The 16,859-nt window shown below is 36.8% G+C and overlaps 1 protein-coding gene and 1 long non-coding RNA gene across 2 annotated transcripts in view; one reads left to right on the top strand and one right to left on the bottom strand.

Moving 5' to 3' along the window:
• The window catches only part of LOC140141006 (uncharacterized), a 116,363-nt gene that overhangs the window by 68,548 nt on the left and 30,956 nt on the right, over positions 1 to 16,859 (bottom strand). The window lies entirely within an intron of this gene.
• On the top strand, positions 9,813 to 15,551 carry LOC140141005 (uncharacterized). The gene is made up of 2 exons (XM_072162780.1): positions 9,813 to 9,937; positions 14,534 to 15,551. The coding sequence occupies exon 2, from the start codon at positions 14,538 to 14,540 to the stop codon at positions 15,450 to 15,452; it is 915 nt and encodes a 304-aa protein (XP_072018881.1). The 5' UTR covers positions 9,813 to 9,937; positions 14,534 to 14,537; the 3' UTR covers positions 15,453 to 15,551.

Genomic DNA, 16,859 nt, shown 5'->3' with positions numbered 1-16,859 from the left:
TACGAGGCTGAACTTTACCCACACAATTTGTCCTTTTTCAGGAGAAATACGCACAAAAAAATTGCAACAAGTATCAACTTATAATGTAATAATTATTCTCTTCGAATAGAGATAAACTTATTTTTGCAATAGACCTGCCCTTTAAACCCCGACAGTTCATTGACAAAATCTTAACATCATTAACCGCATACCCATAATTACAAATTATCATATTCAAACTCGTATTTAATACTATTTGTACAGTCTTATCTCTATCGGCGGGTGGCGCAACTATTAACATAACATAATGGTCACATTACGACGACTTTCTATAATCCAGCATGCGTTTGATGTTGGCTAACCAGTACATATTTATACAGCTTTAAATCAATTGTATTTCAGTGCTTTCCGAATATTATGGTTGCAAAAATATTTATGTAGATTAAGGTTATCAACTATTTTAAACTGTTGTGATTTGGTCGTTCACATCATCTTGCGAATGGTAGTGAGCTTTGGCAAAAATTGCATTGATCATTTCATAGCGAATGTGTAGAAGAATTCAAATATCACAAATTTACTTTTGTAGGTCATGTGGTTCTCGTGTTATGATGTAAAGAGGGCTGAAACAACAACACTTTTGTAAAACGTACATAACTCATTGACAATAATAAATTAAGCAAGTTTTCAAAGTATATGATTTGTAGAATGAATTTTTGCAAAACATTAAAGTGTTATTTCCATTTAGACAGTGGAAATCTATTTTTTGGTTGCTTCGACCAACAAAAGATCGCGTCGCCTTAAGGTATCACTGCGTGCATTCAATTTCAACGTCATTCGGGCGTTTAGTCAAGAAACTTTATGCCAAAGATGCAATCGCAACCTCAATTATCAATTATAAACAGCCCAACATGCTATACATATACATTGCTGGCTGGGGCAAAGAGGAGGGGAGACAAAATTCAGGGGATTCCCCTTTACCCCTCTGTCGCCGCCTCTTGACCCTGTTATTTTTGTACCGCAGCTGGCTGGTACTTATTAATTGGCTCAAGTTTGTTGTTGTTTCTAACTTTCTATTAGATAGTGTATGAACAAAACAGAAAATATTGTCAAAAATGTATCAAGTTGTCAAGGCAAATAGAAATACCAAAATTGGTGTGTGAAGACAACAGAAGTTTTGTGTTGATTTTGCATTACAAGGTAAAATCAGTATATATTTTAGGAACTTTCTTTCTAAATTGAAAATTTTGCAAATTCGCTGGTCCCCTTACCATGCACGTTGACCTTATTAGAGTATAAAGCACAGGGGACAATATAATACTCAGTACAAGTTCCAATATCTGTGTGTCAGTCTGTGGTTATAGTGCTTTTCAAGCAGGGTCAAGGTTATCTAGCAGCGATCTTGCTATAAGTTAATGTAACTGTTTTGATGTCATTACACATATATTCCAGAAAACTTACACATGAAAATTAATTGTTAATTGGTGGGAGAGAATATTTGGCAGGACAATTGGTTCTACATTTTAATGAGAGTTTCACAGGATAATAATTAGATGTTATGATAGAAGAGGGTGTAATGTTATGCCCTTAATCAAAAGTCTGCTATTTGCACACATGATAAACAATCACCTTCTTTTGGATAAGTTGATTAACTTCATATATTTTGGTCTATAATAATGATGATATAAATCAGAAAAATTGAACTTTAATGCAGATGTAACGAATTATGTTCCTATACGTATATCACTAGTCTTTAACCATGCTAACAAAATTAATACAATAGCTTTGGGTTTCAGTATGTGTAGGGCTATAATATATTTGTTGTTTATATATATTCCAAAAATAATTATTCTTGATTATAGTGTTTTTAAAATATTCTGTGTGTTTATATTTTCAAAACTAGATTGTTATGAATTAATCTATACTAAAAGATGCAAATGTTGTTTGCTTTGACAAGTTTCATTTGTGCAATCACAATTATACTATATAGACAGTTTTGACGTAAGTGAGAGAAGAATACATAGACTATTGGGCAAAATCGCTAATGAATTAGCTTCCGAAATTCTTAAGGATGTAGAAGGGATCACATCAAATGATCACATTTGGTATATACCAAATGATCACATTTGGTGCTAAATGTTATTAAATGTTTGGAATTAATTTCATCTTATTTCAAATTTATGTAACAACGTAAAGACTGGTTTTGAGAGAATAGCAACAAATGGAATTTGGCTCAAAATACAACCATAATCTTAACACTTATTAAAAATTATTTTTACTGAAAATTTATATTTTAAAAACGAAATATAATGTTACTCATTGTAATTCATCCTTTTGCCGGTACATCCCTTTTTAAAGGGATTTTTATTTAAACAATTATGTTAAATGAACGTTTTAATACAGCTGAATCACAGATATTTAATCAGGTATCCCGGGTGTACTACACATATCTAGCAGACAAAGCAAGCCTGGTGTGCGCATGCAGACTTTGACTTTGGACTTCGACCAACTCATCACTCGTAATACATGTTTAATTCATGTACCAGGTTCGGTCTACTTTTTAGCAAGTTACGACATCGGGTTTAGAAACAAGAAAATTGATTAGCAGCAATTCAACCTGTAAGTGTAAGCCTATTATTTACTTCGGTTTTCATCCTTAGCATAATATTTATCCGATTTGTGTAGCATTATTTCTATCCGGTGTACAGGCCTACAATAATACTACAATAATATAAATGTTATAAAAATGTAGAGAGCAAAATTACACACTTCTACGCTACTCAAATTTGGTATACTCGCCGGAGCGCTTTCACTGGGTGGCGTCTTCAGCGGATGTTATTGCTCTGAAGATTTGTTGTTAATGATGTTGTTGACACACCCCCACACACCGACATCGCCTGGCTAATAATTACTTGGTACTACAGAGATACTAACATCAATACCAGGGATCGATACACGCGAATGTGCTATGGACGATTTGATATTTAGACGAAAATCTTTGGATACCGGGGAAGAAAATGATGAATATCTCCCGTAGATTTGGTTCCTTGCACTTGAATATATATGTTCAACGGATATGATAGTCGTTAGCTAGCGTCTTGAACTCAAAAACTTGACAAAAATTCTGATTTTATATGTGCCGAATTATATAGCGCAATATATAGGCCAATCGTGGGTAGTCTAAAAGCATATGACTTATGGCGTACCATGCTCGACTCACACACAGCGGGGTCAGTCACCGGGCAATTGTCAGTAGCCTTCGGCCCATTATGCGTCTCAAAACTATTAAACAGGTCGGAATAACATGGCCATGCGAGGCGGTGGATTCAACCTACCATGGCGATTTCTGCCATGAAGATATCGGGGCGATGACACTGTGCTTCATTGATGTCAAATTTATTCATACTGCAGTTACTGTCCGTTTTCCTATACACAATACACAGTGCTCTCACCATTGACGCGCGACCTTTACAAATAGTGTATGTTAGAAGTATATTGCATTTGTCTAGTTAACATCACTGTGTGAAAAATAACCAGCCAATATTTAAACTATTCTCCAAACTTCTAGCAAATATATTTTTCTAACATGACCTAAAATTACAGCTAGGTTAGATGTTCAGAAATAGTCGCACTTTCGTAAAATATGAGTGAGGGCAAGGCATAGCTAGCTCATAGCTAGCCAACTCCCCCGTGTTAATTGAATGGAGATTTGACCGAAAATATTGAGCTATATTGGTAACGGACCGCTCAGTTCTGAAGGATGCCACAAAAAAACCGGTACAAGCTACATTTAAATTATTCTATGAAATTCTAGAAAATATAGTTTTGTAACATGTCCTACATTTTGAGCTAATTTGGGTGTTTGGAAATTGTCGCACTTTTGTGTTTTAGGAAGGATATGTAAACGACAGATAACACCAAAAATATGAAGAAATTATTTCCAAACCGTGTTACAGGCTGAGTCAAAAAGAAGTAAACTCATGTTTGAGGGCCTGTAACTCTAGATCTGCAAGAAATCTGCTAAAAATGAAAATACCACTGGAAAGAGCAAATTCTACCTGTCTAAATAAAAAAAAGAATTGTTGGAATTGCTCACAGCAAACTAAAGTTATACTCATTTGAATACAACCACCCATTTTTGTAGCTGCACACGGCTGATTGATTTTCATCCATTTCAATTTCGACGAATCAGCAAAGTGCTAACAGGATTTATTGTTGAAAAGACAACTTTTGCTTTTAATTAATATTCAACAAAGTCCGTGACGGTACTATAGTTTGTAGGGATACCAATTCAAGTCTTTACGAACGATCCGGCAGTAGCTTGATTGTGGAATGTTGGGTAAAGGCTTGAGGGGATCTTTGGTCTTGCTGTAACGCATGTTTAACTCTAGCAATGTTCACTTGTGATCTAGAAATTCGTGGTCTGCCTGAAGCTTCCGGCTGTTTGTTCCTTAGTGTTCCATGCACATTGAACTTGTTCACATTCTTATATACTGCTCGCTTACATGAAACCCGGTTAGCTGTAGGAAATTGGAGACGAAAAAGACGCTGAACTTCAGTGGGACTCTTAGTTTCATGATACTTCGTCGACAGAAACGTGCGCTCCCGTGCGGTAAATTGTGGTGCCATGTTGTCATTTGGCCCGTTTTATTATAATGTAGTGCAATGAGGTAAAATTCATATTGAAAAGAGCCCTTTAACATGTAGGAATTATTGATCGAAACCACACCTGCCACAGAACTTTATTTGCATTTGAATATCGCGCCTCCACCAATCAATATAATAGGTAGGCCCCTATTTGGGTAATGAAATCGTGTGCAGCTACAAAAATGGGTGGTTGTATTCAAATGAGTATAACTTGAGTTTGCTGTAAGCAATTGCAACAATTCTTTTTTTATTTAGACGTGTAAAATTTTTTCTTTCCAGTGGTATTTTCATTTGTAGCAGATTCCTTACAGATCTCGAGTTACAACTCCTCAAACATGAGTTTACTTCTTTTTGACTCAGCCTGTAAGTCAACAATCATTATGTTGCTCATTTTCAAGAATGCTGGTTAACAAAAATCAGGCCATTGTCTCATTTCGTGAACAAAGGTCCACATACCATTGTTTCCTTGCGTTTCCTTTATAATCGGTTACCCAACTGAAGCTGTATTATAGCAGCACATAATAAAACAGACACTTGTGCACAACCAGAGAAGATCCGATTTAATCAGTTGAGCTGTTTCAATGAGTGTTATCTTGGTTTAATAGCTTTTAATGGGGTTTAAGTCCTGCAAAGGTCGAAGTGAATTCTACTGTAGACATGACTGCATCATGTTTGCTTTCTACTTACATTTACACCGCTACGTATGAATAATTGAATATACATCATTAAAATAAATATGTATTGAAATCGACCCTTTGATCCAGCCAAGCGATAAGACACGGGTGCGAGGGTTGGCATGGTTGGGGTTTATTTCCCCTTACCATGAAGGTAGTAGAGAAGGAGTAAGCTCGCATTAAGGTTAGCAACTATTTTAAACTGTTGCGATTTGGTAGTTCACGGCATCTTGCGTATGGTAGTGAGCATTGGCAAAAATTCCATTGATCATTTCATAGCGAGTGTATAGAAGAATTCAAATATCACAGATATAATTGTGTAGGTCATGTGGGTCTTGAGTTATTATGTAAAATGGGCTGAAACAACAACACCAAGTATATGATTTGTAGAATGAACTTTTGCAAAACATCAAAGTGATATTTTTCAATAAAATATTGATTTTAATAATGAAAATCGAATTTTTGTCTGCTTTGACCAACAATACCTCATCTACCCTTAAGCTCATTACATAAGTCCTATTGCAATCACAATAGAGACAGATCCCGGGGGGCACTCCAACTTTGGAGGTGACGCGTATGTAGGGCTGTTAAGACCCCATTTTTCAGCATCGCTGTCACCCAAAGACCCCATATTTTTTACGAACACATGCTCTGTCACCCAAAGACCCCCTATTTTTTCCATTTGATCTGTCACCCAAAGACTCTTACAAGTTCAATTTGAACAGCAACTTTCATTTATCACTGAATTTGTTACTTATTTTGAAAAACAATGAAATTTTAAGCCATTTAGAACCAGAAATTCGATTTTCGAGGTTTTTGTGGCGCTGTTTCGGCTCTCACCCAAAGATTCCAAAAAAAAAAAAAAGGTCATGTTCTCACCAAATGACCCCATATTTTTTGCATTTTGCTCTCACCGAATGCCAAAAATCATGCTCTCACCCAATGACCCCATATTTTTACATTTTGCTCTCACCGAATGCCCCTTAGTGCGAAAGTGCCAGCCCTACACCTATATCCATTTCATATTGAAGTGCCCCCCCCCCCGGAGACAGATACCCATTTGATCTAATGATCATCGCCGACAATTTATACAATCACTCCATTTCATGAGGGGTCATTTTATAGTTACAGGTATTTATATTCCATTTAATATTTATGCTTTTTTCGGTTAATATGTTGAAACATGTTGTTCCAAAATGTTTCTAAATAGTTTATTATAGAATGGTGCGCGGTAATTATGATTGTACAATAGAATGTGTGCCAGCTTTCTCCTTCTCTACTACCTCCATGCCCTGACTCAATATTCGTCAGCGAAGTGTTACGCGTAATCCGATTATCACTATGCCAACTGGATCACCAGTTTATTTTAAATGTAGGCGCTAGACCACTAAAACCACCGGTCTTACTCACACTGTGGGTGTTCCATAATCTTATCTCATCCAGCCTTGATTAACAACAGGCATCTACCTCTATTGAAATAAGCTGATTGGTACTTCAAACTTAACAATGAATTCAATCAACTCACATAATCCCTTTCGTTTTCGTCTCTGAACAATAGAGCTCCCGAAACAAAAAAGATAAAACCATAGAACAATACCTGGAAGCGTCACCATATTTTTTGGTGTTATCTGTCGTTTACATATCCTTCCTAAAACACCAAAGTACGCATATTTCCAAACATCTGAATTAGCTACAAATTTAGGACATGTTACAAAACTATATTGTCTAGAATTTTAGAAACGTACTTTTAATATTGGCCGGTTATTTTTCACACAGCGACGTTAACTAGGCAATGTACTATTACCTATAACTTTAACTAAAACACCAAAGTACGCATATTTCCAAACATCTAAATTACAAAACTATATTTTCTAGAACTTTAGAAGAGTACTTTTAATATTGGCCGGTTATTTTTTGCACAGCGAGGTATGCCCAATGCGTAAGTAACACTCGCTGTTGACCGTCATGTACATATAGTAGTGATGTTTCAACATCTGTTATAGAGTCTGGTCTTTTTCTCATGCTTAGAAATCGTGATTCAGATTAGCAATAATTTGTGGTGTGTGACAGTGTGCTCAGACTTCACGTTGAGGCGGATAACAAGTCTCTACGCTGAATGCCGAAACAGTAACTATCGACTACTGCGATTGGTCGATTTGTCATGAGTTAATGAAATTATTTCTTCTTGAAACATAAATTTTCCATTAAAAGTTATAAGTTATTATGAATTTTGAATTACTATGCATAGTTGTCTGTTAATATGTCGAATTAAATGAATTTTCATGTTCGCATGGCCGGATTTTTCCTACTCATCATGCGCGTATTTTTTTGGGGGGGGGCTTTGGGGCGCCAGCCCCCGGGGTCAAAGCAGGGGGCGGCAAAATCGAAGGGGCGGCGGGAAGAAGAAGAAGGGGCGGCAAAAAGAGGGGCGGAGGAAGAAGAAGGGGCGGCAAAATGAATTAGTAAAGAAAAAGGGCGGAAAATGTTAAAAAATTGTACTATACATCAAAATGTGTTGCTTTTGGGGCTGTAGCGCCTATAAATGGGCTATTCCAGAAAATAGGTGCACACCCCCTATAGAGGAGTAAATTTTCAATCAGAGAAATGTCCGGATTTCCAAGTCTGCTTTTTGAAAACGACTGGATTTCCAGTTGCCAATGTTACTGGAAAAAGCGTGGAAATCCAATCAAATGGAGGACAAATCACGGAAATTTTGAAAATGAGCTCTTAAATTGAGGATTTCAGATTTTAAATATTTTTCTGCCGGATTTTTTTGCCTTTGGGCACTTTAAAAGTCTGGATTTGCAACAGTCTCGACTGGACAAAAAGTCCGGAAATCCGAACTCCTCTATCGGGGGTGTGCATCTATTTTCTGGTATAGCCCAATCTGTAAAGCCTTTCTTTTTTCTTTTTTTTTTTTGCTCTTCACTTTTTTTTTTTCAAACGACCGTAAAAAAAATTGGGGCAACCTTTTCGGGCTGTTGAGGAAGGGGCGGCAAAATTATCTTTTCTTCAGCCCCCGGGGAACGGGCGGCCACGGTACGCCACTGCTCATGTAGGCCGGGATGTAGGCCTACTGATTTTTTATAGTGAAGAATTTCGTTCATGCGTTTTTATTTTGGATTTTATTAAACGGCGCCGCAGTGCGTGTTTTTAGCGACAATATCACATGATTCAATGTGTATTTGAAATTCACTCTTGACTTTATGTTATCCGAGCAATTCATGATCTAATGATTTTGGTTTGTTTCAACTTGTGCACTATGATATTCGACGATATTTGTTTGTTTCAAGTCGTGCACTACATTAATTTCTACTATCGACTTGTGCACTTGTACTGTGAATTTGCGACATTTGTTTGTTTGTTTTTGTTTCCTGAAATCATAATATTACTTCTACGATGGTAAGCTTATTAATTACTAGCTAAATGAAATGTTGATTTTCTTACCATGATTGAGAGCTGATCGAAATCCCAACTTGCTGAAGCCGTCAAGAAAGAACAAAGGAATGAAAAGCGAAGCCACGCAAACTGCCTGTTCACATAGTTTATATTAATGTGCTACACGTAAAAGATGCCGCCAACAAAACCAATATATAAAAAATAAAAGCACCCCGGGGGGCCACTCACATAAATGGTCTGTACGCATGCGTGACCAAAAAAAAAAAACAAGGAAAAAGGGGTGTTTTTTAACAACATGTTACAAATATGTAAAATAATACAAAACATAAACATCTATTTACGTTGTTAGCACTCAATGATAATATCCTTGTTTATAACAAATTTTACAACATAATATTCCAACTTACAAACTTGTTCAAGCGACATTAACTAACTTATAGTCCACATCCGGGTAACTTATATTGCCGACCTCTGACCATCCATTAGAAAATGTGGCCGTGCGAACATGAAAATACATATTAAAAGGGCATTTCGTGATCCACAGCCTAGCTCATCCCCCACTTTTCTCCAAAAAAAATTAGATTTTTATATCACCGGAAACCTCTTGCTGCATAATGTTTATGTACAAAATGTTTCTTGCAGATTAATTCGTTTAGCAGAGATATCGTGAAATTTGAATTTCGTTCTGGTGCACCAGAACGAAATTACAACGCATTGTCTATGGAGCAGCAGAGGAGCAGTGTAATACATATAATCATGCATAACTCGCGAACGCACAATCGGAATAAACAGAAATTTTGGGAAAAAGTTTTTTCGTGGATATCTAATGAAAAATGACACAAATAGAGGATGCTAGGATCACGAAATTTTCTACTCATTCCAAATTGCAATTTCCACTCACTTGAACAATGCATTTGAATGACATTCCAATTTAGCCGAAAGGTGATTTTACTTAACCATCCCTTTTTAATTCCAACATCCTTTCTTGTATAAACCTATGTGACCTCCTACTCCACTTCACATTACAACTGCCTTAGCGATGTTTGTCTTTTTTAAAGACTATTCTTGTTTGGAAATGGTATAGATCACCAGTTTCACTTTGACCTTGAACTTGAAACATAACAAAATCTGTTGTACTGTTCATGTGTGTGTGGTATTCTTTTGCTATATATTCCGATATATGCATGACATTGGCAGCCATACGAGGAAAAAAGGACGAGTTATTGTGTGCCGTAAAGCAGGTATTAATTTATCTTTAATCTCCAAAATGAGTGCTATTTTAGCGAGAATTTTGAGCAAATTGAGTTATTATATGCTTATGATTATGTTTCAGGTGCGATATTAAAAGGGCATTTCGTGATCCACAGCCTCATCCCCCCACTTTTCTCAAAACAAGTTGAGATTTTTATATCACTGGAATACTCTGGCTACATAACGTTTATGTACAAAATATTTCTTGCAGATTAATTCGTCTAGCAGAGATACCGCAAAATTTGAATTTCGTTCTGGTGCACCAGAACGAAATTACAACGTATTGTCTATGGAGCAGTGTAATACACATAATCATGCATAACTCGCAAACGCAAAATCGGAATCAACTGAAATTTTGGGAATATGCTTTTTTCGTGGATATGTACTGAAAAATGCCATAAAAAGAGGATGCTAGGATCACGAAATACTCCTTTAAATGAATTCGGCAGAGAGACGAATCGTATACTTTAGCTGTACAAATCATGTTGATCTATAATATTGTATAGCGGGAAACCCCTATATTACATGTCCTATATTAATACATTTGATACCAACGTATAGCTGTAGGTATCTCCTATCCAGTGATAACAAAATAAGTACGAACATTCCCCCCATGATATTGCTGTGGTTTAATAATGTGAGTGCGCGCCCGTGAAATTGTAAAATCCCTGAAAATCATACGCAAAATATAGGCCAATATTGTTATTTTTGCTTTAAAATCCTCGAGTTTTTGCTAAATATTACAGGGATGACTATTTAAAACTTATAGAGCAAGTTAAGTCTACATAGCCTCAGGACAACCAGTAATTTCTACACAAAAGCCCCAAATCAAGAATGCGTGCTATGGTTTACACGAAGTTGAATGCGAATTCGACCTCTCTCTGCGCAGTGGTAGAGAAATTTTGGATACAGCATAAAGCCGAATAGCTGTTAAAACGCGTTTTGAGGGATATATTGATTATTTCAGAACATGCGAGTATCATGCGCGTATTTGGGGGGGCTTTGGGGGCACCAGCCCCCCGGAGTCAAAGTAGGGGGCGGCCAAAACGAAGGGGCGGCGGAAGAAGAAGGGCGGCAAAAAGAGGGGCGGCGGAAGAAGAAGGGGCGGCAAAAAGAGGGATGGCAGAAGAAGAAGGCGCGGCAAAAAGAATTAGTAAAGAAAAAGGGCGTAAAAATTTGGTAAAGTACAAAAATTTTGTAAATATCCCAACAAACACAAAAACGTTTTAAAACGTTTTAAATAAGTTATATTTTGGGTTTTGGTTTAGGTAAAACGTTTTAATAACATTAAAATGTCGGGTTATATAAAGGTCATGAAATCGTTTTAAAACGTTTTGTAGGAAAACACACTACAACAATATTTTTAAAATGTTTTCGAAATGTCATTGTAAACTATTTTTGCAAACATTTTTGGCCAAATATTTTGTCAACACTTAAATAACATTATGTTAAAATATTTGCACCAGCAAACACAGAAATGTTCTTAAAATGTTTTTTACAAAACGTTTTAATAACATTTAAATGTCGGGTTATATAAAGGTCGTAAAAACATTTTTAAAACTTTATTGTAAATATTTTGGGCAAACATTTTTTGCAAAATATTTTTTCAACCCCAAAATAACATTCTGTTTAGAATGATTTGTACCAAGTTTTCACAAATGTTTTTGGAATGTTATTAAAACGTTTTTATACCCTTTATATAACCCGACATTTAAATGTTTTCTGTAAAACATTTGTGTTTGCTGTGCAGTAAATTACCAACAAATGTTATTTAATGTTATGAAAACGTTTTATACCATTAATGTACCCTTTATATAACCCGACATTTGAACGTTTTCTGACAACCTTTTATAACCATTTGCGAATGATGTCGAAAACGTTTTGTGTTTGCTGGGATGGTACTTTAGGGAGCTAGCGGCTTTTTTCATTTTTCATTTTTTTTTTTGCTCTTCACTTTTTCAAAAGACCGAAAAAAAAATTGGGTCAACCTTTTCGGGCTGTTGAGGAAGGGGCGGCAAAATTAAATTTTCTTCAGCCCCCGGGGTAGGGGCGGCCACGGTACGCCACTGAGTATTGCCAATTATTCGTGTACATTCACTTATATAATATACATTTCAAATGAGTGGTCGCGAATGTTTTAAATTTTTAGAAGGACCAACGGAATAGTACCAAGATTTTCAAACGCCGTTTACTCAGAACAGCAATTTTGCGTATTCGGCACTCTGCCGTGTTCATATCGATATCAGATATGTTATGCGATCAAGCAAAATCAGTCGGAACTCGGAAATATTAAATTGTCAGTTTCTTTAAGGATAATGAAAATCATTTACAAAGCTGCATTTTGCAGAATACCCCATTGAAATTGAACAACTCGCTCGAAAGATATGAGCAAAAGAGTTTCCAAAACAAGAGGAAACAAAAGGAAATAATTATTTTTGTTTGGCTATCTCAAAATCAATATTTTCGAGTTCTGATTTTGCTTGATCGCATCACATTCATTACACTGCACCTATATAATGGCAGTCAGATGTATCGGTATCGATACGGATACACCTTTGCACAGTTATTTTCTGATGCGCAAGAGGCGCAAATGTTTGTAAAGTTAACCTCTGCATTTCGAGGCAAGGAACCAAATTCCCCCTTCCCCCAGTATGTATGCACAATTAGACCTATGCCACTGGCGCTGATGAATGGTATGGTGAGAGGGAGTGGAGGGACAGCTCACACATAATTATTGCCAATCTTGCATAATCATTTCATGCACCCATCATTGTCATCCATAACACCCCTTAGCCCAGTATGTATCCAATAATTGGACACTACTATACTGGGCCCAAGGATGTACTCCAATAGGCCCAATTTATCAATAACTAATAGGGTTCAATTGCATTTTTTACCATGTCTATCTCTCCCATTTTTGCTGAATCATGAAATGCTCTCAGCCTATATTAGTCTTTCTCACTTACTTCCTTACTCAGTAACTTTTTGGTCTTAAATGGATATATTTCCAAATGCCAAGAAGCTATGACCACCCGGGTGGTGTCCCGGGGGGTGGTGTCAAATGACAGAGAAAAAAAATCAAAAATATATTACAAAAACACATGGGGTTATACTACTAAGGGACGCACCATTAGATACCAAGGGGGGGCTGGGTAGTTTTTTGAAAAAAAAAAATTTGTCGTGCCATCTGAGCAAAAAAAAAAAATTTGCTCCACTTCAGACTAAAAAAAAAAAAAAAATTTGATCCACCTCGGACCAGAAAAAAAAAGATTTGATGTCAACGGTGAAAAAAAATTTGTCACAGAATAGTGAAGAAAAATTAACCTCATATAGCTTTTATATTGCCAAATTTTTTCGCGCTTCGCGCGAATTTGACTATTTTTTCATCAAGAATATATTTTAGCTTCAAACTGGTACGTATTTTGTCCACATTTGTTTATGAAAAGTTATTATGTGAGCCGGTCTGTGAGTGAAAACCATATTTCACCAGTTAAGCTTTAATATGCCAAAATATTTCGCGCCAGAAGAGGTTCATTATACTTCAAGAAAATTTTACACATAAAAATAATGTTTTTTTTGTGGCACTCGAAATTTAGTTGCTACAAAACGTAAAAATGATTAAAAATATGGACAAATTTTTACAACTCGACAAACAAATTGTTGAAAATTATAGGACTTTACGATTGCAAAAAAAAAAAAAAATTTGCCTCTCCGAGGTGTTAAAAAAAAAATTTTTGCTTCATCCAGGGGCTAAAAAAAAAAATTTGCTTCACCGAGGTGCTAAAAAAAAAAAATTTGTCACGACCCCAACTACCCAGCCCCCCCTTGATATCAAATGGTGCGTCCCTAATAGTTTTAAATTTGTGGTCCATTTTGATCTATAAATCATGAGAAGTCACCCAATTGGGCTACTAATCATGGGTTTTGCAATTTTTTAGTCAGGACAATAACTACCTGTTTGAGCTTGTCACTTTGTGTAGTGTATCAGATTTCCCATACAAACAGTATTATTTGACAGATATTGGATATCTTATTAACAGCACTGGGCAGCCATTCGATGATGTCAATGCCTTTATGCGTTACGCAATTGATACGCCCAGTCAGATGTAATTCACACCTGCCAAACGCAAGTCACCCAATTTTGAAAACTGGACGTTGAATGTACACTCTCATGAATATTGTTTCATAAATGACCTAAATATATAGGTCTTTTAGGTCTTTTGGGAAACTTCATGTCTATCTTCAATACGAAAAGTCGAAACTTTCATGGTCGGCTTTTCTTCTATGCTACATACGCTAAAAGCACATAGCAATGAATGCCAAAAATGTTTTACGTTCGGACGGTTTTTGTGAATCCTTTTATTTATATACACATTTTTTGACAAATTGGTATAATTGATGAGTCTACTTTCAAATTCTCAGTGGCACATCCGCATATCCAAACCAAACTTCAGTACCCCCGATCTATACAGCAGATTTGATTAAATGCTTTATAAAGATGTGAAAAAGAGAGCGCAATTAGAGTTTGTATAATCATGATTATCTCAGTTTTAAATATCAAAATTATCTGCGTCTTTCCATTTTAGGACTATGGCCTCTGAGGACACGATTGAACCCACGCGAGTGATGTTATGGTGTGTTCCTCGCACAATATCAACGGTACTTACTAAATGCATGAGTTTCGTAAAAAGTTCTCAAATCGTTGTTGAGCCTTTTAACTCGGCGTATCATTTTGGCCCCGAGAAAATCCAATCACCGGCAGCATTAGCGGCGAGGTGGGAAGCATTTGACAAGCTACAACAACAACGACTGCAGAATGTTAAAATAGAAGGACTGGCACATGTATTTGAAGATGATCAATGCACCTATGCGTGGGTCAAAGGTCAACTGGAAGCTGAATATCGCGGAAAGAGTTTGATATTTTGCAAAGATCATGCGTACGGTCTGCAAGGAAAATACGAGATGATCCCAAAAGGGTACAAGCATACCTTCTTGATTCGACATCCATACAAAGTGTTCATCTCCTGGAGGAAGTTGTTGTACGCGCACCCGATCTTTCCACAGTTCGGTTTATGTAATGCACCTGAATGTATGTTTCCGTCCAAGTACGGATTTATGGAACAGTTTGAACTGTACCAGTACATCAAAGCGAATGTTGATCCATCTCCAATTATTCTTGATGCTGATGATCTCTTGTCAAACCCGAAATCAGTGGTAGAGCAGTACTGTAGTGGAGTTGGTATCCCGTTTAGTGATAGTCTACTTGAATGGCCATCTAGTATAGACGTGATAAAGAAATGGAAAGCAGCCCGTAGCCTTTTACACATCAATATGCTGCAGCAGACAGGAGGGTTCTTAGACGCAGCGCTTCATAGCTCCAGGTTTAACCCACCAAAAGAAATGCCATCTGTTACAGAGCTACCTGAAGATGTGATCCCGTGTGTGGAAGCTAGTATGCCATGTTATCAACAGATGTATGAGATGCGTTTAAAACCAGAAGTTTAAAGCATATTTTGATTAGTTTGCTATAAAAACGACCTATAAATATAAAATCTGCGAGTGAGTACCCAGCAAACACAAAAATGCCATTAAAATGTTATAAGCATCTTACTATAAATAGGGAAATGTTGTATGTATCTATCTATGTATCTATGTATCATGGAAAGGCTCCGTCAGTTTCGATCCAAATGTCGCCAAATTCATACGGGAGATCGAGGAATATACGGGAACGTGTTTAAACTTTATTTGGTTGAAAACGGTCAAGAATTGGCCTCAAAATCAGTGAAAATGTTGTACGTTGCTATGCTGGGTAAACAAAAAAGTGAGTCAGTTGTCAAGCTAGCACGTGCGTGTCGTACGGGCGTATCTAATGCCAAGCCGCTCGCGTAGCGCAGCGATAGCGCGCGGGTAACGCAGCACTACGCCATGTCGCGCGTAAACGACGCAGAGTCTCGCAATGAATGATAATACAGGTGAACGACCGACCGTAGGCGTAATAAATACGGGGAAAAGATGTGTGTTAAAAAGTACAAACAACATGAAGAGGTAGGCCTACTGTAATTAAAAAAGAAAACAAAATGAGGACAAACAGGTAGGCCTACGAATATGTGGGTTAGCCTATAGTTAGTCACAGTAAGAAAATGAAAACGGGAATAAAATAGGCTAAAGAAGGAAAGAATAATAAAATCTAATAAAATTAGATGATTTAAATAAAAAAAAGCTATTAAACTGAGGACAGAACTAAGTAAATAACATGAAAACGGGAAATCACAAGCTAAAAGCAGCACATAAAAAATGAAGTCAACAGGGAAATGTAAGAAAGGACAGATTTAGAAAATAATGGGAACGGGATTGAGTAAATAAAAAACATGGTAACGGAAATTTGCAAGCTTAGCAGCAAAATGTTTTTAAAAATGGAACAAAATTGGCCCATGTAGAAGAAACTAAAAAGAAAGAAAGAAGCTAAAATGGAAACTTAGGCTTAACGAGGGTCAGACTCAGATAAATGAAATTTACCTTTTCAATGATTCTACCTGTTCAGTAATTCCTCCCGTTTTAGTGAACGCTCCCATTTACTCACCTAGCGGGGACCCGCGCGTAGCGCGGGTGTCCCGCTAGTCTTACTATAAATAGGGGAATGTTGTATGTATCTATCTATCTATCTATCTATCTATGTATCATGGAAAGGCTCCGTCAGTTTCGATCCAAATGTCGCCAAATTCATACGGGAGATCGATGAATATACGGGAACGTGTTTAAACTTTATTTGGTTGAAAACGGTCAAGAATTGGCCTCAAAATCAGTGAAAATGTGATACGTTGCTATGCTGGGTAAACAAAAAAGGAGTCAGTTGTCAAGCTAGCCCGTGCGCGTCGTACGGGCGTATCTAATGCCAAGCCGCTCGCGTAGCAC

This window comes from Amphiura filiformis, chromosome 19 (genome assembly GCF_039555335.1).
Source record: "Amphiura filiformis chromosome 19, Afil_fr2py, whole genome shotgun sequence".
Taxonomy (NCBI): Eukaryota; Metazoa; Echinodermata; class Ophiuroidea; order Amphilepidida; family Amphiuridae; genus Amphiura; species Amphiura filiformis.
Note: the sequence above shows the minus strand (reverse complement) of the source record. Positions and strands in the feature narration are given on the sequence as shown.

Coding starts and splice junctions, on each gene's coding strand:
- LOC140141005 (XM_072162780.1), top strand. CDS start 14,538: ATGGCCTCTGAGGACACGATTGAACCCACGCGAGTGATGTTATGGTGT.